We start from the raw sequence: 27,371 nt of genomic DNA, 5'->3' as shown, positions 1-27,371 counted from the left end.
TCTTTATATTTCTTTAATTTGTACTAAACTAGTTAAAAAATAATAATTGATGTAATCATATTACTATATTAAAGAGTTCATTTAGTTTTCTTCTTTGTTCTTTTAATGTATTATTTTGATTTGTGATTGTTTTTTTTTTACCAAGAGGTATTATTATCAAAGGATATTTTGCAATACTGCTGCCATTTTATCATTGGTGAAGTTTTTCTTACTTATTGGTACTTTATTATGACTGTTAAAAGAGTTTCATTTTTAGCTTTATTCGTTGTTCAGGGTTACTTACATAATAGGAATTTTTATTTATATTTTTGTTAAAGAGTTATGCTGTCTGTGTTTTAAGTGTTAAAGGAATGACAGAAGGTAAGAGTACTTTTTAATAAGTGCATGCTTATAGATATGGATTAGTTTTAAAGCTTAGAATTAGTATTGACTTGAGGGCAAGCTTGAAATAAAGGGAGGAAGAAAACTTGTGATATATATGATACCATTAATTTTCTATCTCCTTATTTTAATGCAGAATTGTTCAAAATTTCCAGTTATAAATGTATGTGTATTTTTATATAGCATGTGATAAAGAAAGTTGTTAAACTGATTTGATTCTAGCTATCTTTGCCATTCTCTTGAGATAATAATTGACCTGCAAGTGTTTATATATTGTAAAGCTGCTTTTGTTATGTATCAGTATCAAAAGTAGTGTTTTCCAGTAGTAGGGCAGGTAGTGCATCAAGGTTATAATCTCCTATAAGTTTTATTGGGAATAATTAATCTTGTGGATGGCACTAGTTACTCTGGGTAAGTCTTACATTACCAAGTTATCTAAGTAGGTTTAGTTTGAAGACCAAACAGCTCAGTCCAGTAAAAGTGACTGTCCACTGTTCAAAGCAAGAAATTTTGAAACAGAACTCAGTCCAGTAAAAAGTGATTGTCCACTGTTCAAACCAAGCACATACAGTACATTTGCGTTTTTAATAAAGGTTTTTCATTGTGTTCAGTCTCTTTATTTTATTTTCACAAATGATTACTCAGGACACTCCTCAGGAAAATCCTGATTGAATCTACAGTTATTCTATGATTTTTTTAAGGTTTTTGATTATCAACAAGCATTTGATAAATATTTTCCACTTTTCTGAGTATAAAAAAAAGTTTTACTAAAGTCTTGTTATATTTACCATTCACATGTCACATTAATAGTGTTATTCATAATGGGTGAGTTGGATCTTGTAATGAGATGCAGTGACCGCTTTTAAATTTAGCTATGCTGGACATTTGAAGAATGACTGAAAATTACAGCAGTAAGTTTATGCACTTACAATGTTCAAATTTGAAGTCTGATCTCCCACTGTGGATAGAGTGCTGATTACTCAGTGTGGAGTTCTTGAGCCAAAACAATCATTCTAAACATAAATCAAAATTGGTTAATGCAATTGTATACATATATCCAAGTGAAACTGAATTAACTACTTTAGATTTTATCTTAAAACTGTTTTAGCTAAAACAATAAAACCATGCAATGTTTATCAGTTCTCAACAAACTTTACATTGGCCTTATGACAGTGAAGTTACAACCTCTTAGATATTACCTGAACAACCACTTAGGAATACTGCTGACAACATCCTTACTTAATGTTTCATACTAAGCAGTAATCTCCTCTGGTGGTAATAGGTAATATTCATTTCCAAGAACAACAAAAATGCAAAGATTTTTTTTTAATTTTGCACAAACCCACACAAGGACTATTCATCCCTAATTTAGCAGTGTAAAACTGGAGGGAAAGCAGCTAGACATCATCACCCATTGCAAACTCTGGAGCTACTTTTTTACCACAAAATAGAGGGATTGACCATGACATTATAACACCCCCACACCTGAAAGGGCAAGAATGTTTGGTGTGATTGGAATTTGAACCTGCGATTCTCAGATTATGAGTTGAGCGTCCTAATCACCTGGCCATGCTAGGCACAAAGGTAACTTAAAGCACTATAAACTTTTTTTTTTTAAACACGTGTCATGCAAAACTTGCAAACATTCAGAATAAATATTGTAATACTACAAAAACAGGAACCTATGGTGTATTTATATCCATACAATTGGCAAATAACTTCTGATCTGGATGTATTTAATTTTGTCATTTTGTTTTCAGTTTGTATATACAGTGTGCATTTTTTATGTGGTAAACAGCAAAATATACAAATCACAAGAATAAAAAGTGAATCAACTGTGGGTGTCTTTTCATGGATCTGTGGTAATCTTGAGATGCCATAGTATCATAAAGTGGAATAACATAAAGAATAAAATGAATCTAAGCTAAAGTATGAAGGATTATTCCATGTGCGTAACACATTATTCAAAACAAGAATGATTAAGATTGTTTAATTTACTATAGATATCATGTTAATCCTTACTTTTTTAGCTGGAGATTTATTTTTGTATATGCATTTTAGTACTTAAATAATAAAGAACAGTAAAATCTTCTGAAGATACAAAGTTCACTGAAATGTGTTTGCATAAGCACTGACAAATGTGTTAAAGAATAACATAATGTTCTTTTAGAAACATTCAGAATAATTTTGATATAATAACATTTAATAATACAAGAAATAATATACATCAGATTTTTTTTATAAATTTCAGATCAAGATGTTGAAATTATTTTGAAATGATACAAGATTTTTTAGAATTATAAAAGTTAAAAGTTTTGTACCCTATATGAAAAAATGTTGATTTCTAAGTGTAATATGTCATGTGTAGAAGTATTTTTCAGTAACATGAAGAAAATACACTTTAATTTGACTTCTGCAATTTGTTTCAGTATTAAAAAACCAGGTAGAAATAAGTGTTTCTAGATAATAGTAATTATATAAGAACATCACATTAAACATAATAAGTATGTGTGAGAGGCTGAGACTTAAGCAGTAGTGTGTATTAAAATTAAAGATTTAGTAATGGAATATGTTCCTATTGAAGGTTATTAATTTTTAGATGCAAAAAAATGAAACCCAGTTAGTTTCAAAAACTCCTGTGCTAAAGTAGAGGCCTTATTGGCAGCAACATATTTTACATAGTAAACACAGGTAAATCCTGCTTGAAGAATAAATGTAATAATTTCTTGCAAGTGGAATTAAAAAGCCAGTATTCAATGTAAGGATGAAAAAAAAACATTTCAAATGACAAGTACAAAAGAGATGTGTGAAAACTCAGGCTGATCAGTCTAGTTGTGAGGACAATATTCTTGTGCTGGATTGATAAAGAACAATGTTGTTGTTGAATAAAACTAAATAAAATAACTGTATTAATAAACAATATTAAAATAAAGTTCTTAATAAAATGATAAGTATACATTTTCAGCAGGTTGGAAAATAAAACTAAATGAAATAAATGTATTAATAAACAATATTAAAATAAAGTTCTTGTTAATAAAATAAGTATATATGTTCAGCAGGTTGAAAAATAAAACTAAATAAAGAATAAGATTTATACAGCAAATAAGTTTTAAATATTTCAAGACAGAAATGAATATCATTAAAAAAATAATAAAACTATCCCCACAGTTCCACATACACAAGGTAATGCCAGATACAATATAAATATTCTATGCAATAGTAGATAACCTCTATAACTGAATTCTCTACAGAAAACAGCATCCTTGAATAAATCCATATGACTTTAATCTGCTAATAATCTACAAATTATTAAAAACTAAAACTAAAAAAAAACTTGAATGAATTTATTAGCATACAAATACAGTTTAGGTGAAAAAGAAGTATGTTTTTTTTACATGAAATAACATCAGTAAAAAAATAAATCAAGCAGTAAATAAAGTTTATTTGTTGTATGAGTCAGTCCATCAGTCACTCAATATTTATAACTTTTTTGGGTAAATAAGTTATATTAATGATATGTTGGTAATATATCATCCAATTTTATTATCATTTAGTTATTTATTGAAAAACAAAATCATTTACTTGTAAAAGATTTTATCAAACAGTTGTTAGTGTTTAATTAATATATACACACGTATATGGTTATACCTCTTAAAAATTCCTTTCAGAGTAGCGTTTTTTCATTTGTAATGATGTCAGTCCATTGTTATTGTTATTAAATACAGGTCAGTTGTGTATATGTGAAAATATGTATTTTATAAATGCTTTTTGTTTATTACAGGGTGTTCAGAAAGTCACTGTGCACTTATATATTTATTAACAGACAAAACTGCACAGTGACTTTCCAAACACCCTGTATAATCTGTAAAGTACAGCTTCAAAATAAAATTTATATTTAACCTAAGATAATCTGAAATAGGTTCAATAGTGTAGTTAGAAGCCTTGAATATTTCCACTCTTAATAGCCATTGTATTTTTAATGGTCATACTATGTTAATACTTTCCCACACAATGCAGCAATTCTGTTATCCTTGTGTAAATGTACAGAAAGTTTTATATATTGCAAGTTATATTACTTTCCATTCACTCTTCATTCCCATCCACTTTGTTAACACTGACAATAAAGTTTTTAGAATTACATTGTTAAATTATTTATAGCACTGTGTGATAGCGTTAGTATTTTTCAATTATTTTTTAAAGTAGTTGTTGGGTTAATTTGAAAATTATTTTGTTTACAAAATTAACTAGAGTAATTTTTCTGGTTGTTCATTTGTACACAAAAGATATTACAGCTGGAATTGAAAAACATTTTATAGGCACAAACTTACACTATACACAAAATGGATATCCCTTTCTGATTATATTTGAGGTTGATTTGATATATTATATAATCTTTTGTTATTCACATTACAAACACAGGCAGCTAAAGGAATGACTGAACAACTCAAGAGTTTTCTCAATATTCTACGTTTTCCAATATGTGATGCTTACATCCATAATGGTCATGATGCACAACACCTGCATGAAATGGCAAGGGATCAAGCATCTTCAAAAATATCCCATCATGCTTCAAATGAACAATCACTGTGGTACCACTTCTTTTAAACAATTCTATTAATAATAATGAAAATCACATAAATATTTTAACATATAATAATTCATTTAACATACACAGTTTTATTAACAGTCAACCATTGTTTCATAGTATTTAGTACTATCAGTGCACAAAACACTAAGGTATCCTTTAATACAGTTTTAAACTGAAAAGACAGCTTACAATGTATATGAAAAGCACTTCATGGCCATTGAAAATAAAAGGAAAAGTAATTCTAATTTGGAGTATTAAAAGAAAATGTGAATGGAAATCAGAAATATATACAAAATTCATCAGACTAGTTTTTGTATTGACAAGTAACTTGTGGTCAAATGACACATACTTCTTGTTCAGCATTTTATAAGACACTGGAAATGCTTATAAAAAACTAATACAATACTGTTTAATCATTCCTTTCATATTTTATCTGATTTATCTATATATTACATGGCTAATTTTGTAACATATAATCAAATTTCAGGTACTTTCAGTTCAACATACTAACAGGTACTATGTAAGAACATTTGAAAGAAATATACTAGGCCACTTCTGTTTCAGTTGATGACAAATATCAAACTGCTATCACATGAAAGCCTTGCAGATTATTCCACTAATGAAATGACTGAAGATATATATCATAAAACCAAGAACTATTCACACAGTTCACATTCTTATATATACTTAGTACCAAATATAATATTGATATATTATTGATAATATTTAATATTATGCTTTACTGAGCACTTTCAGAGAGTATATCTTTTTTTTTTCTCCATCAAAAGTGGAATGACAAAACCTGTTGAAGACAGTATACCTTCTGTAAGCATACATTATGAGCTTTTTTAACTATAACTATTATAATTATAAGGTAGTTTAATTTTGAGTCTAAACTTCACATATTCTGGCAAAGCATATCTTTATTAATCCTTCTTTTAAATAATAAACATCTCTCACACTGAGATAGCAAAGTTTTAAAATGGCATATGGTCTTTCTCAACTGTACCAATTTATTTTTTACTAAAATACTTTATTTCAACTTGCAATTTCATATCTTTTATTTGAAGTATACGACCTTAAATCATTATTTATAGATACACAATTACTTAATACCTAATTTTTTTCCAGAATACTATGCATAGCACATAAGTTACACATCAAAAATATTACACTGTTCTATTACTTGTATCACCTGAAAGTTAAAGAAATTCTGTAAATCAATTCAGCTTATTTAATTTTATGTTTCACTGTTATGTTATTTTTATACAAATGAAAACACTAATACAAACTGACTTTATCAAACATGTAGAAATATTAATTTGAATTGACTTTATCAAGCACTTAGTGACAACAAGCTATTCAAATAAGTACGTATTTATCACAATAACTGCATGTTGAGATGTACTGGTCATGAGAAACTTAACTATGTGCATTACAGTTTCATCAGTCTTTATCAACTAATATGTACACCTTCTGAAGAATTATATAAAAAAAAACTAGTTTTTGTTAAATCTCACTATTGTGGTGTTGTACATGATAGAGAAGTAGTAGGCAACATTACACACTTGGGGTTCTCCACACAGAGCAATTTTTGAAGGTGGCCAAAATGGGTAACACATTTCCAAACTAAAGTTTTTACATTCAACATCCAGTTTAATGATACATATTAGGAATACTTTTATGGATCTCCATACACACATCAAAGTTCAAAATAAAGAAAAATTCTAACAGTATAAATGGATCCATGTCATCAATGCCTGAGAAACAGTATTATGTTAATTGTGAAAATAACCACACAATTCAAAAATCTGCAAAAGGGACCAAAAAAGTTGACATTTTTTTTAGTGTTGAACAACAAAAAACATGTTTTATGTGTTGCAGGAAAGTATTTGAATAAAACAAGTTTGTGTTTCAAGAATTTAAATACATAGGCCTACGTGTAGGTTTTTGTCCCTCTTAAGCAATGCTACCTGTTCTCTTTAAGTTCAGACATCTGAAATTACTTACACTGGCAGATAAGTATTCACTTGTACTTTAGTTTCCTTTTGAATATGAAAAACTGCTAGTGTTTTTTTGCTCTGAGCAATAACCTTCTTGCAATTTGCTCAATGAGGGTAAACATGGACTCACTGGTTGTTTGGTTAAGTAAGGTGAACACGAATTCACTGGTGCTTTGATCATTTGTGGTGTGTGAGATCTTACCTGCTTTTTAGTTATATGTGAAGAGAATAGGTTCTCTGACACTTTGGCAACTGCAGGTGAAAGAGAACTCATTGATATTTCAGTCACTGAAGGTGAGTATGTATTTTCTGCTGCTTTGGTCACTGGTGGTGAGAGAAGACACATTGATGCTTTGGTCATTTGAGTTGTGATTGGGCTTTCTTGTGCTTTGGTCATCAGTGATGATGACAATGAACCAACTTGTGTTTTGGTCACTTGAGGTAAGTATATAGTTTCTGGTATTTGGGTCTGAATTTGTTCTAATGCTTTGGTTACTGGAAGTGAGTGCAAACTTTCTGGACTTTTGGTCATCTGAGGGGAGTATAGATTTTCTGATAATTTGGCCAGCTGTGATGACAATGAACTTTCTAATCCTTTAGTATCTGCTGATGAGAAACAGCTGTCTGATAATTTGGCCACTTGAGATAAGTTATGGCTTCCTTGTCCTTTAGTCACTTGTAAAATAAAATTGCTATCTGATGCTTTGTTTACTTTTGGTGAGCAGAGACTTCCTGATGGTTTGGTTACTGGTTGTGAGAAAGATCTCTCTGATGCTTTGGGCACTTGAGGGGTACAAGAGCTTTCTATTTCTTCAGTCAATGATGATTTAAAGGAGCTTTCTGATAATTTTGTCACCTGAGGTGAGCATGAACTTCTTAGTCGTCTAGTCATTGATGGTGATGAGAAAGAGCTCTCTGAAGACGAGAGAGGACTTACTTGTATTTTGGTGACCTGTGGCAAGGTAGGACTAACTTCAATATTCAAAGAGTCAGATTCTTTACAATTTTTATGTGACAATACAATAGCCTCTGGTTCTTTTGGTTTCATTGATACTTTAGCTTTTTGTTGAGGATTAAGGTTTATTGGTTCTTCAATTGTGTGTGGTTGGGAATCAACACTTGTACTTTCATCCATACAAGCACAAGACAAATTTTGATTTCCTGAGTTATTCTTGGAAGGAACTTCAGCTTAATAAGAAAGAAAAAATATTTAAAGTTGTGATATATTTTGAATTAAAAGGTATCAAAGCTTAAAACTGAAACTTCATGAGAACTAAATACATGTTCAGCAATGAAATAAAAAGAGGTAATAATAATAGTGAAATAAAAAGTGAAGTGCTGCTACTAAAACTTATTTTTATGTCTACAGTATCTTTAACTTAATCTGTTTTATTTTTATTTAGTATTATTTTAGAACCAAGAATGCAACATACACAATCAAAAAGTTTCTTTTTTATTTTTGAGTATTTTTTTTTATTGTTAAGAGGAAATTAATCTTGCATATCACATTATAATTGGAGTAATCTCACTCAGAAATGATAATCAATTTGCTGGCTTTGGAAACCTTCACATGCTTTCTGTTGACTTTAATTTATTGTAGGTTTCTATGTGCATATCATCAATGAATTGATCAATCTGACATCACACCTATTAATGATGGCTACTACTAATAATCATAATATAGTTTTCACTACTAGAGGAACTTGGTTCTGAGCTTAACACCATTAAAATACGTGTATTTGTGTATTTTCTTATAGCAAAGCCACATTGGTTATCTGCCGAGTCTACCAAGGGGAATCGAACACCTGATTTTAGTGTTGTAAATCCTGAGACTTACTGCTGTACCAGCAGGGGACCTATTAAAATACATCCATTTTAATTACATTCTTGTTATCATTGTCAGGACTTATAAGGCTGGATTCTTTACAGTACGTGTCTGTGACTTGTTGGAGATAAATTTCTACAATGCACAAACAGCAACACAGTCCACTTGTTTTAACATAATATATTAAAAACAAATCAAATTCATATACAGATGTTTGTTACACTGTTGATTACCACAGTTCTATCCAGAGCTTCAAATAATTGTCTTTTTCATCAAAGTCCCTGTGTGGACTTTGTGAGTTTAGTAATAAAGCATGTATGGTGGCAGCTTTTAAAGTGAAATTATCATAAACTGTATTGTAATAATAGACTAGAGAAAAATAATTATTCTTTTCAATTGTGTTCTAAAGTATTTGAACCAGCACACAGATGTCTATAACTTACCATGCAATACTAGATATTCTTATGTAATAATATTCAATTAAACCAATATTAAACTCAGAAAGTTCTAGTAATATGACTTAATAATCTCACTATTGTAAACAGTCACTAATTCATAATAATTGAACTGCACAAAGTATGATTCATAAACAGCTATGTAAATAAACTTGTCATGCAATATTACTTCTAAAAATAACTAATGACATCTGTGCTATAAAAACTAAATCTGATACAGTAGTGTATATCTAACAATATGCCCCTCTTAAAGGAAAATATTTAAAATATATTTTTTTCTATAATATACAAAGACTGTTGTCAGTTCATGCTTAAAGTCTACTTATATAATCTGCACCAACATTTGCAGTCCCCTTGACAGCCTTCATGTGGAACTGGTAGTACTAGAGGTACAATGCCCATCTCATGGTCCTTACATTGTTGGTTTGGTACTTCTAGATGTATGCAAAGGGCTGATGATCTGCTTGGATGATGAACTCTTTCCTGTAGAGATAATATGAAATTTCCAGATGGCAAGCATGATGGTCAGACACCCTCATTCGGTCACAGAGTAGTTCTTCTCACTCTTCAACAATGCATTATCCTGAATGATCAATGGTTTACTGAAGTGTGGGATTCTAAAGATTGGCAAACTTCTGGAATGCCACTTTCTTTAGTTGTTCCCAATTCACCTTATTGGTTAAGCCTTTTTTGGTCAAGTCAATCATTGGTGCAGCAACTTCAGTGCATTTTGGGATGAACATTCTTTAGTCTCATATCAACTCCAAAAAAGGTCTGACTTGTTGCTTGGTCACCAGAGTAGGTGCATTTTGTATTTGGGTTATCTTCTTCTCTTTCATAATTATCTGTCACTTAACCGTCTTTTGCCCAACAAAGTCTAGCACAGAATAGCTGATGTAGCACTTAGCTGATCTGATGGTTAGACTGGTTTCCACATTTTCTCAAACAGCTCTCTGAGTTTCTTTAGGTGTTTTTCCAATTTGGCTGTGTGGGTCCGAACATCAATCACATAATGCTCAATGTTGATGGTTGTGTGCAACATCTTTCTCATCATGCATTGAATAGGTTTGTATGAGATGGCAAAGATCTGCCTAGTGCTGATGAGTTTTAACACCTCTTGCATTAGTTCTGAGGTAAACTTGGTCTCTCTGTCACCCAGTACTTCTTTGGAAAAACCTACTCTTCAAAACACTTCCAGGAGGGCTTTCTATCTTGATCTTCAGCAGGGTTATGACTTCTGGGTAGCATGTTACATAGTTGACTACTGTTAGCAAGTATTGGTTTCCCTTGTCATATACAGGTGCTAGTGGTCTGATCAAGCCCATAGTTACTCTGCTGAATGGCTTTTCTACAAGAGGCATTTCATCCAGTGGCACCTTGCCACCTTCCATATAATTATTGTCCTTTGTCAGATGTCACATGACTAGCAGAATCTGATCGCTTCTTCATTGCTCCTTAGCCAGTGGAATTTGCTGGTAATTCTGTCTGCCATCTTCTTTGCTCATAGGTGTCCTCCAACAATTGACTCATGAGCTAACTTCATCATGTGAGTCTGGTATTCTACTGGTACTATGCTCTGTTTAAGTTTCTCAGTAGAAATGCCTTGATAGATTCAGTACAACACTCCCTTCCTGTCCCCTATTCTATTGGTTTTTTCCCCTTATTCTTGTATTCAAATTTCTCCCAAACACTCTCTCAAAGTTTCAGCAGTAAAAGGTCTTTTTCCTGTGCTTCCTTCAAATTCCTGTATACTTACATTTGGTATGACACACTTCAAGACTTGCAGAGGCTTGATGCCTTGCCTGCTTTGCTTTTCTTGACCTCTACAAGTGACTGAAGATGCCTCATCAGTCTTCTTTCTGTCTGATTGTTTTAAACTTTTAATACCTGGTAAATTGCCAATCAACAAGTTGTGGATGAGTGCCTTTATACATTTGGCATCAAGGACTCCCATGTAGTTTGGAATGTCCACCAAACAAACATTATTCTTGTTATGGGAAACTTTCTCACTGTCCCATCAATAAGCACACACAAATGTAACTTGCCCATCATCTGGTCATCAGATAATAGAGTGGTTCTCTTTTCTGCATCCTGTATCTCAATGGACTTTCACTTTCCTGTCCACAATGTAGTTTTCACTTACTAGCATGTTGTGGTTCATTGGAGCTTCTCAATGTTTGTCAGATGTTCTTATCATAACTGGTACTGTTGACTTTATCACTGAATTGAGCTGATCATCAATTACGTACTGTTTAATCATGATGATAGCATTTATTTCTTGTGGTGAACCTGACAAGTTCATTTCTTTCTGTTTCTTTGAAGGAAGATTGTTCATTGAACTGTTTACTTGATATTGTTTTTTTGTTTTCATTTCGATTTTGTTAAGGTTCAAACCTCAGCTCTAGTGTTTCCTATCCTTATTCTACAAGAATATTCTTTTGGTAAAGGTTGTTCTTAGTACTTCCACAATATATTCTGTTGTTTAATCTTTATATACTTTACAGGATCTGTACACTTGTATTATACTTGTCTTGGATATGTCACTTCCAGCCCCTTTTAATACCTTAATTTTTTCATAGGTTTCAAACTCTGATGCATGTGTAGTGGTCTAAATACAGCTTAAATAATTAAAATCAACTTTATATCAGGAGATAATGCAGTAAATAAGAAACATTAAGTATAAGAAAAGTTTCCTGCTGTTTGTTTTCAGTTCTTGAATTCTATAAAAAAAATTCCAATACATTGCATTACCTCTTCTCTCATATATAGCTATTCTTGTTCAGTTCTGGTTTTAATGTGCAAAATGTTTTTCCTATGCCACAAGTCTTCCAAAGCATCATGCAACAACCCTCCACTGATATATATATAATAGGAGTGCAACACACTCTTCTGACACATGTGACTCCCTCTATTTAATTCTACCAAGTTACCTGTCAGAGTTTTGTATATGGGCTTAGATTCTTCACAGTACATATTTGTGATTTCTTAGTAATAAATTTGAACAATAAATGGACAGCACACAATCTAATTTTTAAAAACAATATATTGAAAACAAGTCAAATGTATGCACAAGCATTCTCTACACTACAGGATATCACAGCTGTATCTAAAACCAAATATTTCACTTTTCTTGTCAAAAGTGCACACAGGCAGATTCAGTTACTTTAGATTCCAACTGAAAAGACAAGTTATTTTCCTCTACTATGTTTCTTACTATACAATCTCTGATAAATTTCTTTATGTTACCCCATTGGTTACCACAGTTGTATCCAGGACTTTAAATAATTATCTCATTTTCATCAAAGTCCACACAGATGGTGGGTTCAATTACTTTATAATATGCTTTGACAGACAAATTTACTTATTCCTGTTAAAATGTGAAACTCACTTTAATATATTACCTGTTATGACTAAACTAATAACCACATGTTTAACTTCACTTTCACTGACTTAACTTCTTCTGACTTCACTTAACTTCTTTTCTTGGTTACCACAAATATATCCATAGCTTCAAACAACTTTTTTCCATCAAAATTATACAAAGACTGACTCAGTTACTTCAGAACCCAAATGATAATACAGATATTGTTACAGTACAGCTATGAAGTCACCTTTTGAGGCTAATCACTCACATGCTGGCTGATTATATGTGTTATTTACTAACTAATTTTTTCTGACTAAACTTCTCTTAACTTGTTCATTACCACAGTTGTATCCAAAGCTTTAAATAACTGCCTCTTTTTCTGTTTGTTAAAAGTTCAAATAGGCTGGTTCAGTTACTTTAGAACCAAGTTGATATGTGAAAAGTTATTTTCTCCATCACTGTTGTTACAATACAGTTGTAAAACACACTATAGAAATCATTCACATGCCAGCTAAATTCATTTTTTTTTCACTAACTTTTTTTCTCTTTTTTGCAACTTGCTGTATCACCACATATTTATAACATTACAGAAAAATCTAGAACTATCTTGCCCTCTAGCAGCAACAATATTACACATGACTAGAAAAACTTAATAACTTCCAGTAAGATGATATCAACAATATTACTAAAGCAAATGCCTAATAAAACAACAATAAAACTGCACGCACAACATAAAACTCATACAAAGTTACATAACAAACTTGCTATAACTATTACTTTTAAAATAATTAACTATTAACACTCTTATTATGAACACTAAATAAACATTAAATATTAAATCACCAAATAAAATAAATAGTAATTATTAAGCTAAACAGTCTTGTATATCTAACACTATTACTTCTTTTCAGGTGTCTGTAACACATTTTATTAGACTGGGGGAAGAGTATACCTAGTAGAGAAATGGTGCAGTCTCCCACATATGATTCTCTATGACATGCTATTAGGATGCTTTCAAAGGATGCTGTTTTTATCCTTCACTTTGTTTCCTCCACCTCTTCAATGTGGAATTCTAACTATTATGTGTAAGAGGAGGTAATGTATGGTATTAGAAATTAAAATTTTCCTATATTGAAAATATATTTTCAACAGATATTTACCTCCCAACACACTTTCCACTGATATCCTCACTGAACAATGGTACTTCCCTTTGTGCCTAAACTCTAAGTGATAGTTAAATAGGATAAAATAGAGGAAGTCATATGTGTCAGGAGGGTGTGTGAAACTCCTATTGATGGAGGGTTGTTGCATATGAGACAGTTGAATCACAACACTTCTGAGGTACTTGGGAGTGCTTGGCTTGCAGCTTGCAAAAACATATTTTGCATATGGAGGTTGGCACTAATGAAAATAACTGTATGTAAGAGGATGTAAGTATCTATTGAAAATATATTTTCAGTATGGGAGAATTATAACACAAATATATTGATTCAATTCTTTTCTTCCTATTATCTGGGTGTAGATAGCCCTGTTGCTCTGTACCAAAGAACTCCAGCCAACCCTATTATCTGAAATCCTTATGATGATACCTTTAAAGATGTACATTTTAATCATTATTCGTGAAGAAAGTTCCTACAACTTCACTGTTTCTCATAATTTACCAATTTTAAGCTGTAATGCTTAAATAGGACTAACTTTAACTTATCTCAATACACTGCTTCAGAATGCTGCCTTCTACCATTTTTCAAATGGGTAATATTCCCATAAGACATTCATACTGGATATCTATAATTTGAAGTTTCTTAGTGGGGTGACCCAGAACACTGTAATCTCAGTAAGGGTGTACACTGTTCCTGGATGTGGTATATATGTGGGAATTGAAGACTATTAAATTAAATTTTATACCTCTTTCACTTTCTATACTATGCAGTTCAAATAAAGAAAAACCTCTTGCTTCTGCCTCAATGTATTTGGTGTTAAGAGAGACAAAAGTATCATGCAGGTTCTATATTAATATTACCAGAAGTTTATAATGTCCCATCTTTCACAATTATTGTGGGATTATAGCGAATACCACATACATTTTTGACCTGTAGAACATCTCCTGTTCCTAATATCCTTGTTTTGACCCATGCTTCACTCTGTATGAGGGTGTTAGTCAACTGTGGTGTAAAGTAAGACTGTATCAAAGGTCCATCTTTTGCAAAATGCCTTACGGCTGTTACAACTATCTTTTACAACAATATGTTTTACAAAACATATGATAAACTATTTTGTATGAATGAAAACAGTTTAAAATGTATTTAATCCATTTTAAGTTGCTTTTTATTAAATTATGTTATACTTTTAAATTGCCACTGTTTCAAAAAATAACAAAAATAAATATTCACTTACTAAATATTTCACAATCATCAGTTTCAGAAAAGTCTGTGGCCAGTGGAGAAGTGACAAATATATACCCATTTTCACATTTACATAACTCTGGACTATCTCCACTACTTAACCGAAGACTAGGACTGGTACTGCCATCTGAATGACTGCTTTTATTATGTCTACGCCAAGGACGCTGAAATCGACTTTTACCACTAACTACATCTAAAGGAATAGTATAATAAACAGTTAAGTCCTTTGAAATCTACAGTACTACATTCATACATATAATAAAAACTGTGACAGACTTTTAACATCAAAATATCAAGATGACCATAAACCATTTTTGTACTGAATGATAACATAAAAAAGCAACTGTTTCAATTTGTGTATCAAATCAATTTCTCTAGCAGTTTAAGTGTAAGTATAAAAGGGATTTAAGACAAAGAAATTAGTAAAAACAGACTGTGGTGTTATTAAACCCTGAACCACTGAGATTTAATTTTATTGAGAGAAAAAAATAGCAACTGAAAACTGAAGATCTTACCAATTATGGAATATCAGTGCTGACAATTTTTAAAGACAATTAGTTTTCTTACCAATGGATTACCCAGTGTTCATCATGCTATTATATTGTCAGGCAAGCAGCAGCATTGCTTATGTAGGAATGGCTTAGAATGTTCATTAAAATAGTATTTTAAATATCTCCTCAATAGGTAATAAGAGCTTTACAATACTATACAATGTTCCCTTTTATAATAATATCTATGTAATAACTAAGTCACAAGTTCTGGTAATTTCTGTTAATATCATAGCGTAAAGTTTGAATTTCTAATTCTTTTTTCTTCTGTTTCGTTTTTATTACATGATTAATCAAAAACCACAACAATGTTCTCAACCAATTTAACTGAGGTAAGATAGTTTCAAATGGAGTATTCTTTCTTATAAGTATTATTAATAACCAGCAGTGATTTTAAAAAACAACAACATACTTCTTGGGCAAACAATGTTATTATTACCCCTTGAAATTAACTTTCTAACAGAAATGTGGTGTTTCTTTAAATAGCTTAAGGACAGGATAAAACAGGAATTATCAACTCATAATAAATGAACAATAAATATTACAGTTGGAACCTCTTTGTATTTAGAACTTAGTTATAAATACATCCTTCCTATGTCTATTGAAACATTACATTAAAAAAACAAGCAAACATATAAAGAATAACTTTTCTAAAAAGGAAGTAAATGTAGGGAGGGCTAATATCAGTCCTTCTAAGACAATGCAAACAAGATACTTGTGTTACTTATGGATTATCTAGTATGTTTTATAATGTACAATATTATTACTAGAAAATTATCATACAACTAACTGGTGTTTGCCGTGTTGTACAGTTTTGAAATACTAATGAATTTTGTGTTTGTTTTATACGTAATGAATTTTCTTCTGCTTATCATGCTATATCGTTTTCTTACTTATTATCTTTTGTTTATCACACTACACAGTTTTCTTATTATTTGTTTTTCATGTTGTCTAATTACATGTCTAATCACGTTACCTGATTCTTCTTATCTTGTGTTCTTGATGCTGTGTAGTTTCCTTATACAAATTAATTAATTAATCATGCCACTTACTTTTCCTACTACTTAATTATTTCAGATTCATTTTGTTGTCTAGAGTTATTTATACTAATGTATTGCATAGTGATTATTACAGTTTTCACACTATGAAATTATTGAAGTGTTTCTTTTGCTGCATATTTTTTTACTGGATAATCAAACTATTTTCAACCAGATAAGTCATTTGATATTTACACTATTTAGTTCTTTAATGTATGAAGAAATTTTAGATGTTCCTCATTCAGCTGGACTTGTTTTTCAAAATTTTGTTTAAATGGAGAGAGCTGGATTTCCTCTTGTGCTTTTTAATTTTTTAAAATATTTAAGTGAATTTAATGTTTCTGAGATATTGTGTAATTTTATTATAATCAGACAATATAAAAGATACACATTAAAACTAATAAGTGACAAAGACCAACAAAAAAAAAACACACCAAGTCAGAAATAAGTAAAAGTTCTTGCATGTAAATTAATATTCAGTCATTGACAAATTTGTATTTAAAAACTGAAAACTGTTACCTGCTGCAGAGAAAGAATTCAAGCGAGAAGAAGTACTGATACTACGCCGACATTCCACCACTACCAAGTCCTTGCAGTGTTTATGAGCATTTACCTCACAGTCTAAGTAAGATCAATAAAAAAAAAGTTACTTCTGTATTTCAGCTGACTGTATGAATGACTACCTTGCTCAAAATAACTTATAATTTATTTAATTGTTTATATTACACCTTCAATTCTTTGCTTCTAACAAAAAAGGTAGAATTGTTATTAACTACTTCAATAAGCTTCTGGCAAAAACAATTTAAAGTATTATTCAAAAAACACAGAAAATTATAAACTGAAAACACAGCTTGAAAACAACCATGATTATAATTTTTGAATGTGTATCCATTCAATAAGAAAGATATTCCAGCTGAGGCACTAAAATAAGGTACAACTAGTAATTATTATTTACTAATGATCCAACTGGCTCTGAGATATTTTATTTCAAATTTTAATTAAATTTATTAGCTGGAGTGGTATAAAATTAAAAAAAGATGCAGCTCATAGTATAGATTTTATTTTGCATTAATAGTTTCACAAACTGAGAGGTAACTTTTAAGCAATTACATGCAATATGATAAACTCCAAACAATGCTTACTAATGGCTCAGTCAGCTTTTATTATTTTTTTAACTTAAACTACAATATTTAAACACATCAAATTTCAGATAGAACTTTACTTATAAATAAATAGGATCAGTCTCAAAAAACACAGTTTTTCACCATCTGGTATCATTAGTGAATAAAGATGAATTTCAATACTGGACACCTAAAATTAAATATATTATGAAAAACACACGAGCGAGAAAAAATAACACCAAGATTTATTACATCATAATAGAAAGAAAAGGAGTTAAATATAACCAAAGTAATAAAACGTTAATTCAGCTGATTTCTAAAACATCTTTGACAAAAAAACAGGTCAGAGTCTTCGCATATCAAATTAACCATAAAGATTGTGAAATCTATTGTACTAGAGAAACAAAATGGCTGTTCTTAATAGGGCTAAAAGTATATCTTCCCATGTTTTAAAGTACATTTTCAATTACAACGTTTCTTTTGATGGAAGAAATAATATGAATGAGAAATAAATTAAAATATTTTTATTACAAATCAAAAACAAACATAAATATGTACACCAGTGTACAGTTATGTTAACTCCTACCTTTTTCTTCCCACGTGCTTTATCAGGTTGAACTACTAGTTTTTCTTTTTTTTTATGGTGTAACCTTATATATTAATTTGTTTGTTTTAGTTGTATAGTTCTTTACTTACCACTAATAACTTAAAATATTTGGATGACATTCAACATACCATCATTATTAAGTATCCATTATTATTCAGTGAACTATTTAATTGCATGTCACATATTATTGGTGATGAGTAAAGGGCTATACTTCTAAACCAACAACACAAAAAAACTAATGAATTCCACCATTATATGAGACCTACTTTGTTTATTTATTTTTCTCTTCCATGCAGTACTGATGAGCCATGAATTTGGCAAATCCTGTATGTTGTAGTGGTAGCAGTGAATCAAAGAATAGATTAGGCCTCCACATTATCTTCCTTTCATTAAAATTCAAATTTTGGTGAAGAAAAGAAATGGACAAATAAACTAATGTATTAATGTTAGTTAATCTTGTATAGTTTCTGTCATACATTCTACCATGATGGATTCAACAGAAACATCCTTCAATGCAATGTATTCTGATCATTTGATAATTATTAATAAGTTCTGATCAAAATGTGCTACCCAAAAAGAGATCAAAACTAGCAACAAACCTAGTAAATACTCTACCTTATCTAAACTAACAGTTTAATTAAGCGTATGTAATGTTATAAAACAAAAAGTTCTAATTATTATAATGTATTGATTCATCAGTTGGGGATTTTCAATCTTCTTGATATGTTTAGCCATAATGTTATAGAATGTTGTGTCCTTTTTAATCCTTTTTTTGTTTGTTTGTAAATGTTATTTTAGGATTTTTTCAAACATGTGACTTGTCAGTTTAATAATGTTTAGTGTTGCAATCTTAGAGGCTCACTGCTAGAAACAGAAACAGTAGGATGTTTACTGATGTAACCACAGTGGCTGACTGCTATAAATAAGAATAGTAGAATGCTTAGTGCTGTGATTATAGTGGCTCACTGCTGTAAACAAAAATAGTAGAGTGGTTACTGATCTAACTAAACAGCTTGCTGCTATACCTATAAATAATAGAATGTTTAATGATATAATCACAGTGGGTAACTACTATAAATATAAATAGTAGAACACTTACTAGTGTAACTACTGTAGCTCACTGCTCTTAACAGAAACAGTGGGTTGTTTAATGAGGACCTACTGCTATAAATAGAAATTGACAAATAATTAGATGTATCTATAGTTATCTTTATCATAGTAATTACTTGTTAAGAAGTTATAGATGTTACAAACATATCAGGAAGAATTTAAGCAATGCACATAGAATCACCAAATAGTGTTCATCTGAAGACATTGTCCTAGAGAAGCAAAAACATACAGCTCTTGCTATTTGTTATCACTAATAATGTATTTAATGACAAAGTAAAATAACATATGGACAACAAGGGACTGTTTGGTTCTTCAAGACTGCCTTTATGCACCTAACCTAAATAAAAGCAAAAAATTTAAACCCAATTTTTGTGTTTTCAGGAAAGCATTAATAGACCTTGTACATTCTCTATAAAGTGCCAGCCCACATTCTTGCTAACAGCAACTCATTCCATATGTCAATAAACTCGTAAGGAAAATACAACTGTCCTGGCAATCAGTAAAACACTTATCATAAAGCAATTCTTAATTTTAAGGTTTTATAGTTACTATTTTATTCTTCCATTTTTGACAGGTCAATAAACAGTAAGAATATGGCTGAAGATTATAGAATTGCTAATATTACACCTGTTTAGACGATAAGAGTTGCCCTCTAAATTATAAGTCAGTTATAATTGTAATTTTGTACTTTCTAATAAAACACTTACAAAGTCATTTAGTAAAACATAATACCATAAATGAAAACCAACATGAATTCACAAATGATAATTTTTGTGTTATTAATATATCTTTTTTAGAGGACATTACATGTCATATTAATAAGGAAAATAGTGTAGACTCGTGTACTTTGATTTTAAGAACAATTTTAATATGGCCCCACACAAAAGATTAGCTAAGGAAGTCACAATAGTAGAGGTTGTGGAAAGACTAATTAACTAGACTGTAGAGTGGTTGGTTGGGAACTAGAAGGAAAAAGGTTATTATTTATGATTTCCACTTATTTACATTAATGATATTGATAGGGGCACAATTAGTAAATTATTAAAATTTGGTAATGACATTAAACAGTTAGGGATTTCTAGGTATATTGAAGACATTGATATACTGCAGAATGAGCTGAAGCAGTTAAGTATAATAAGTGCAAAGTAATGCATTTGGGCTATATAAGAATATAAATGAGAATCCACTTAATAGAGTGGCTGAAAGAAAGATAATCTTGGCACAGTGGTGGATACAGTGTGCTGTTACTAATAGTAAAGCTAATATAATTTTAGAGTATATTTAGAGACAAATTGTTTGTTTTGAATTTTGCGCAAAGCTACTCGAGGACTATCTGTGCTAGCCATCCCTAATTTAGCAGTGTAAGGCTAGAGGAAAGACAGCTGGTCATCACCACCCACCATCAACTCTTGGGCTACTCTTTTACCAACGAATAGTTGGATTGAACGTCACATTATCACACCCCCATGGCTGAAAGGGCAAGAATGTTTGGTGTGACCGGGATTCGAACCTGCGACCCTCGGATTATGAGCCGAACGCCTTAACACGCTTGGCCATGCCAGGCCGGTAGACAAACTGATTACAAATCAAAAAGGTAATTACTTCTCTCTGTATAAATCACTGTTTATGTCTTGCTTGGAAAACTGTCTACAGTTTTGATCTTCTCATTAAAGAATGAGTACTGATTTACTGGATAGGGTTTAGACAAGTGATCTTGGAAATATAAGGATTATCTTACAGGAATAGGTTAACAGTTGTGTACCTTTGTTTCTTTTGAAAAGTAAGCAGATGTGATCTTATTGAAGTTGCATGACAAGATTATTCAATCCTCTTTTTTTCCAAATCTAAAACTTGTCCTCTCATCACACTCTCTTCAGGATATAGCACAAAAAATCAAAGGCCTTTGTCTTATCAAAGTATATTTATCCAATAATTTATTTTAAATTCAACCCTTATTAAAATTTAATCTAGCCTTTTCCTGAATTTAAGAATTTGTTTGCTTTTAGAACATTGGATTTTAGCTCTGTAAGTCCCATTGGGGTACTTTAAGAGTTTAACAACAAAATTATTATACATTTAAACCATTGATTCTCAACCTGTGTGCCACGAGAGATTGGCAGGTGTGCCATGGTGTTTTTGAAACACATTCAATTTTCTTGGGATTTTACAAGCAAATCAAACACATCAGTTAATAAAAGCTACTATAGAGATACTCTGAAACCTTCCAAAACATTCGATGGTTTTCATTGAACTCGAGCACTGAGAGTTCATACTTAAATTTTATTCTCAACTGCAACGGTTTGACTGTTAGTTTAATTGTGGTGCAACAAGCACTTCATACATCATAAATGATGCATCAAACAATGAAATGCTTTCTGGAACACGTTCTCATTCTGTGGTAAGCTACAGCTAGTACGCTGTAGGTAGGAATTTTATATCAACTGCAGAACTTGATGCTTATTGTGTATGAATTAGTTTTATCATTTATCCATGGAAAAATATTTAAGTAAGTCTGGTGCTGCAAAGGAGAATGTGTTGAATCAAAAGCAAGGAATCAAACAAAAGTACAAAAACGAATACATCGAATACGGTTTTATCGCTTTGGAACTGGAACATTCTCAATTACCATTCTGCCTACTCTGCAATGCAGCTTTATTGAATGAGGCACTTGTTCCTAGCAAAGTGAACAGACACTTGGAAACAAAACGTTCAGCTGTGAAGGATAAACCAAAAGAATACTTCTAGAATCTTACAGCTCAACAACATGAACAATAAAGGAAGCTTGTGAACTACATGAAGCTGCCCGGAAAAGGATTGATTGCAAGTTATAAGGTTGCTCAATTGTTGGCAAAATGCAAGAAAGTGCATACGGAGGCCAAAACAGTCATTGCACCAGCGTTAGCAATCATCGTTGAAACTATGTTTGGAATGGATGCTACCAAAAAGGTTAAGCAAGTTCCACTGTCAAATGACACAATTTCGCGCAGAATTGTAGACTTGTTGTCGGGTTTGAAGGATCAAGTTTGTGAACACTTCGAAGTGCTTGAAGATGAATTGCTGCTGTTATAGTCTCTTCAAGTTGATGAATCTACTGACGTTAGTGGAAAAGTTCAAGTTCTGACTTTTGTTCGATTCATAAAAGTTGGAAAAATCATAAACAAATACTTATTTTGCAAAGATTTAAAAAGTACAATGAAAGGCCAAGACATTTTTGAGTTGGTGAATGAGAACATTTTGCTCTTCAAATTACATTGGAATAACTGTGTCGGCATTTGCACTAATGGCTGTTCTTCAATGCAAGGAAAAAAGAAAGGATTCGTCACTCTGGTGTGCCAACAAAATCCAAACATTAGGATTGTTCACTGCATGATTCACAGATAGGCGCTCACCTCCAAATCTTTGCTGAAAGATTTGCAGTCTGTTATGAATCAAGTTATTCAAGTGGTGAATTTCATTAAGTCTCGGCCACTTCAATCTCGACTTTTCTCTCTTCTCTGTGAGGTAATGGATTCAGACTACAAAATACTACTGTGTCACACTGAAGTTCAATGGCTTTTGAAAGGAGAGGTGTTAAAGCGTCTTGTCCAACTAAAAACTGAAGTAATTTCTTTCTTGGAGGTTAAGGAAGCAGGTTTTGAATTTTCTTTTCATGAAGAGATCTGGTGGTTGAAGGTTCAATTTCTCTCCAACTTGTTTGACAAATTAAATTATCTGAACTTAAGTCTCCAAGGACCACCTGAAAACATTATTACTGCAACGTCCAAATTGAAGGCCTTCGATGAAAAGGTGACACTGTGGAAGAATAAGATCTCGAAAGGAGTCCTAAATTGTTTTCCTTCTGTTAATGAATGCCCATCAAAGAAGAAAATTGTCCCTCAAATTTCGAATACATTAAGCGACCCACAGTCTGCACTAAAACATTACTTCCCATCACTTGCTGTCGACGAATATAACTGGGTGACCTATCCATTCGGAATCAATGAGACAACAAATCTTACAACTGAGGAGGAAGAACAGCTCATTGATTTACGAAACGACAAATTTTATCAGTCATTGTTTTCTGAAAAGAGCTTGGATCAGTTGTGGATCTCCATTAAAAATTCATATCCTGCAATGAGTTCAAAAGCAGTTGAAGTTCTGCTTTCATTTGCATCTTTGTGGCTTTGCAAAATTGGATTTTCAGCATTGACTGAAATTAAAGCCAGAAAGAGAGAGAGGCCTCTTAAAGTCTATGATGAAATGCGAGCTTGTTTTTCTATGTTAGAGCCTCACTTGAATTTGATTTGCTCTCTTAAGCAGGCACAAGTGTCACATTGAAAACATATGTAAAAATAAAAAGTTTTGATTTTTCTGCTATATCACAAAATCGTTAAAAAGCCTTAGAATGACACTCATGACCAAAGTAAGCAATACATATTTATGTATTTATTTGTAAAAAGCTTCATTAAGGAGCTTTGTCAGTGTAATATTAATTTAATAGTGTTTATATTTATATATTTATTTGTAAACATTTTCCTTAAAAAGATGTCAGAGTAATGTTATGATTTTCCTATACAGATAGTATACTTTGGACAGGTACTTACTTCTACTCACACACATAGCTATTCTTATTCAGTGCTACCCTCTATTTGCAAAATTTTTTGTGCATGCCACAAGCTTTTTATTCCTATGTACCCTCTCAGTTTACATGGTTTAACTGATTTACACATGCAAATTATCATGCAACAAACCTCCACCAATAGCATGCCTCATGTGAGTCCCTCTATGCTATTCTACCTATAACTTCAAGTTCTGGCAGAAAACTAAACACCTGTAGACAGTGGGGAAGGAAAGATGGGAAATGTGAGAGGAAGTACCTGTCAGAAATATATTTTCAATGTAAGAAAATTATAACCTTTGATAAGGCACCTTACTACTACTCACATACATAGCTAAAATCCTGCACTGAATAAGTGGGTGGACCAGTAGAAGGGAGAAAAGAGAAACATCTTATAAGAGCATTCAAAAGACAGCCCCTCCCCTAAAAGGGAATCCTCAAAGAAAAAGATATGTGGTGGACTGATTTATTTCTGCTCCAGGTATACTTTTTGCCTAGATATGGAAAAGGTGAGACTGAGTCAAGCAGACATAAATAAGGAGCACATCTCATTGTGGGTAAAAGAAGGAATGTGCTGCAAGGTGTCTTCACCTCAAGTTAAGCCAATTGGAGGGAGAATTATCTTCACTGATCAATGTACAGCACCTATGATCAGAATGAAATACAGATATATTCTCTTAACTCAAACATACTATAATCATCCCAAGCATAATGACATTGATGGAAGCACAAGAGGAGGAAGTGAAGCAACAACCAAGTGCACCCATTGTAACCTATAGCACAGGGAACTGCATTCTACACAAATTGAGTAAGTGAGCATGGACACCCTGAACATGTGTGAGGACTTGCAATGATTGATTCAATTCTAAATCTCAAACTCACCTCAAGGCACCAACATCCAGGTGGGGGTAGGATAAAGGATCCCACTCATTCCACCATGAGTGTGGTCAATATGTTGATTGGTTCAGCCCTAAATTCAAGACTCAACTACTGGAAACTCATTTCCATGTGAGGGTACAATGAAGAATCCCAGTCATTTCTACACCAGTGGACATTCACCACCCTATTCTCAACTGCATGGATGCATTATTTTTATATTCAGGAGGAGAAATCCATGGTTCACCACCCCAGCAGCTTAGAACCAAAAAGTGGTATGGACTCTCTTAAGGGGATCAAAATGTGGTGTAGAGTCTGGAGGAATGTTTACACTGAAGACAGTGCAATGGGTGACCACAAAACCCTATATGAAAAGTGAACCAAATGTGACTTATTTAATCTAAGGAATCTGTTTCACCAATGAAGTATATGGTGATTATAGTCCAGAATAGGCATATTTAAGAATAAAATATATCATGAGGAATAGTGATATTGCAGAACACCCCATTTTTAGTATATTATAGAACAGTGCATATTTAATGACCATGAAGGAAAAATCAAATTAACATGACCTTTCAGTGCAGATTTGAGTACCAAACTAATAAAGTGAAGTATACCTGATCATATGCCACTTTTCACAGAGCAGGATCAAAATCAAAAGATGGGATAAGCCCTTAAAAAAATAAATAAGAAAAACAATATCACCAAGTTATAATCACACCAATGTCTGATAAATGACAACAGGTGGAAGACAATAACCTTACAAGGAAGAAAGAGCAACATTATTCAGACAGTGGAGTGGTCCATATGCTTGCTAGAAGTGTTTCCTTCAATGGATGATACAGATAAGCTGCCAGGAAAAAATCAAGGTGCCTAATCTGATAGGAAGACACCTGGAGTAACTGACATGAAGAAGAAGAAAAGGAAGAATAACTCAAGAGAATTAAAAGCCATACCCAATTGGAAAGGGTGGAAGGATACAGATGACAAAAAGAGGAAATACATATAGAGGGGAATGGTTATAATGGAAGGAAGCTGTACACGCAATATAACAACAAAGAAATGAAAAGGACACAGATAGAAGTGGAAAATGGAAAGAAGGAAAATTGGCTAGAAGGAGAAATAACCCTCTAAAGCCATCAAAGTTTTGGGAGGGAAGAATCAATCCATGTAGAAGAAAAGATAAGAGGAATGATACAGAGAATGTGAAACATCAATGGCAAACAAATCCCACTAATGATGTCCACAAGAAGAAATACACTTTATGGGGTAAATGAAAAACAGAAGAAAGAGACAAAGGTCATAACTGAAGTAGAGTAAGACAATGAAGCACTAAATTCACATTCCAATGTGGGAGAGCTGCACACAGTGGAGGGAGAAGGTATGGGAGGCAAAAATCATTATAGTTCCATACAAATTGAAAGGTGTGGGATAAGGCTACTTGATAACATGCAATCAAGGAGACAGAAAATCTCAAATCCAATACCCAAGTGAGGAAATCCATAAAAACAGCAACAGTGGGCTGAGCAGGTGAGAACTCTCAGTCCAAAGATCAATGGCAGACAATGTTCCACTTACACTGATGGAAGAAGGTCAAACAGAATGTGCCAACAATGAAGCTGTTGATAGACTGGATTTCCTCACCAAGGACTAGATAAAAACGAGACATGAAGATGAATGGGAGGATAAACTACCCAGGACTGAGGTTGCCATAGAAGAATGGTGTGTTTGGAAAAGGCAATGGTGGAGTATTTGGATCTGAGCAGCCGCAAAAACCATGGTTGAGTTGGCCAGTGTGAAACAATCAGAAAGACCCTACTCAGAGTGTAGTAGATGACAGAAATCACTCTGGATGGAGTCAGATAGGAGGATAAACATAAAGGAATTTGTCTGTCTAATCCTGACTGAGCACATCAACAACCAGAGCAAGTAGATGAGGAATAGTACAAGAGACCAATACTGAGGAAGCTTGGTGTTGAAAATAGTGACAAATACATCCAAATTTATCTGTTTGATTAAAAGAATAATTTGTAATGAATTACATGAAACTTCCCAAAACTGTCAAATATAAGTTCAATAGTATCAAATTTTTATAACTTTATTGTACATTGGTAAGCATGCCTTGTATATTAAAACATAGTTATAAACCTTACAGTGTAAACAGAGGTACAATTGATGTGCATTTTTAAGCAGTGATACAATCTGCAGTATTTGTTCAAACAGAAACATTGAATTTCCTCACTAAAAACTTCAAATAGGGTTTATCTGTTTTTGTCACAAGCAAAGTTACATTATTTCCAACATAAGAAGGCTGCTAACACAGAAGTGAAAGACATGCAAGTTTAAGATTGCTGAAATGATCAAGTGTACTGAAGTAAACCCTAGTGAGTGTGATGTAGTTGTGCATTTAAATTATTTTATGGTCTTCATAAAAGTCATTAATGATAAAAGTTTCTG

General features: G+C 32.1%; 1 protein-coding gene and 1 long non-coding RNA gene across 17 annotated transcripts in view; one reads left to right on the top strand and one right to left on the bottom strand.

The window, feature by feature from the left end:
* Positions 1–57: 57 nt before the first annotated feature.
* On the top strand, positions 58–17,610 carry LOC143251997 (uncharacterized). Its single transcript, XR_013028781.1, has 3 exons — positions 58–360; positions 13,528–13,711; positions 17,132–17,610. It is a non-coding gene; the product is annotated as an uncharacterized LOC143251997 (long non-coding RNA).
* LOC143251995 (ras guanyl-releasing protein 3-like) overlaps positions 4,675–27,371 on the bottom strand; it is a 123,762-nt gene continuing 101,065 nt past the window's right edge. For 11 of the 16 annotated variants that reach the window (XM_076503470.1, XM_076503472.1, XM_076503471.1 and 8 more), the window contains 3 exons: positions 17,123–17,224; positions 15,011–15,211; positions 4,675–8,160 (listed from right to left, as the gene is read on the bottom strand). In XM_076503470.1, the coding sequence (XP_076359585.1) occupies positions 7,007–8,160; positions 15,011–15,211; positions 17,123–17,224 (1,457 nt within the window). In that variant the 3' untranslated portion in view covers positions 4,675–7,006. The remainder of the gene's footprint in view (positions 8,161–15,010; positions 15,212–17,122; positions 17,225–27,371) is intronic. The other 5 variants (XM_076503484.1, XM_076503485.1, XM_076503486.1 and 2 more) reach the window with 2 other exon arrangements.

This window comes from Tachypleus tridentatus, chromosome 6 (genome assembly GCF_004210375.1).
Source record: "Tachypleus tridentatus isolate NWPU-2018 chromosome 6, ASM421037v1, whole genome shotgun sequence".
Taxonomy (NCBI): Eukaryota; Metazoa; Arthropoda; class Merostomata; order Xiphosura; family Limulidae; genus Tachypleus; species Tachypleus tridentatus.
The sequence above is the reverse complement of the archived record's forward strand: the minus strand, read 5'-3'. Positions and strand labels throughout refer to the sequence as shown.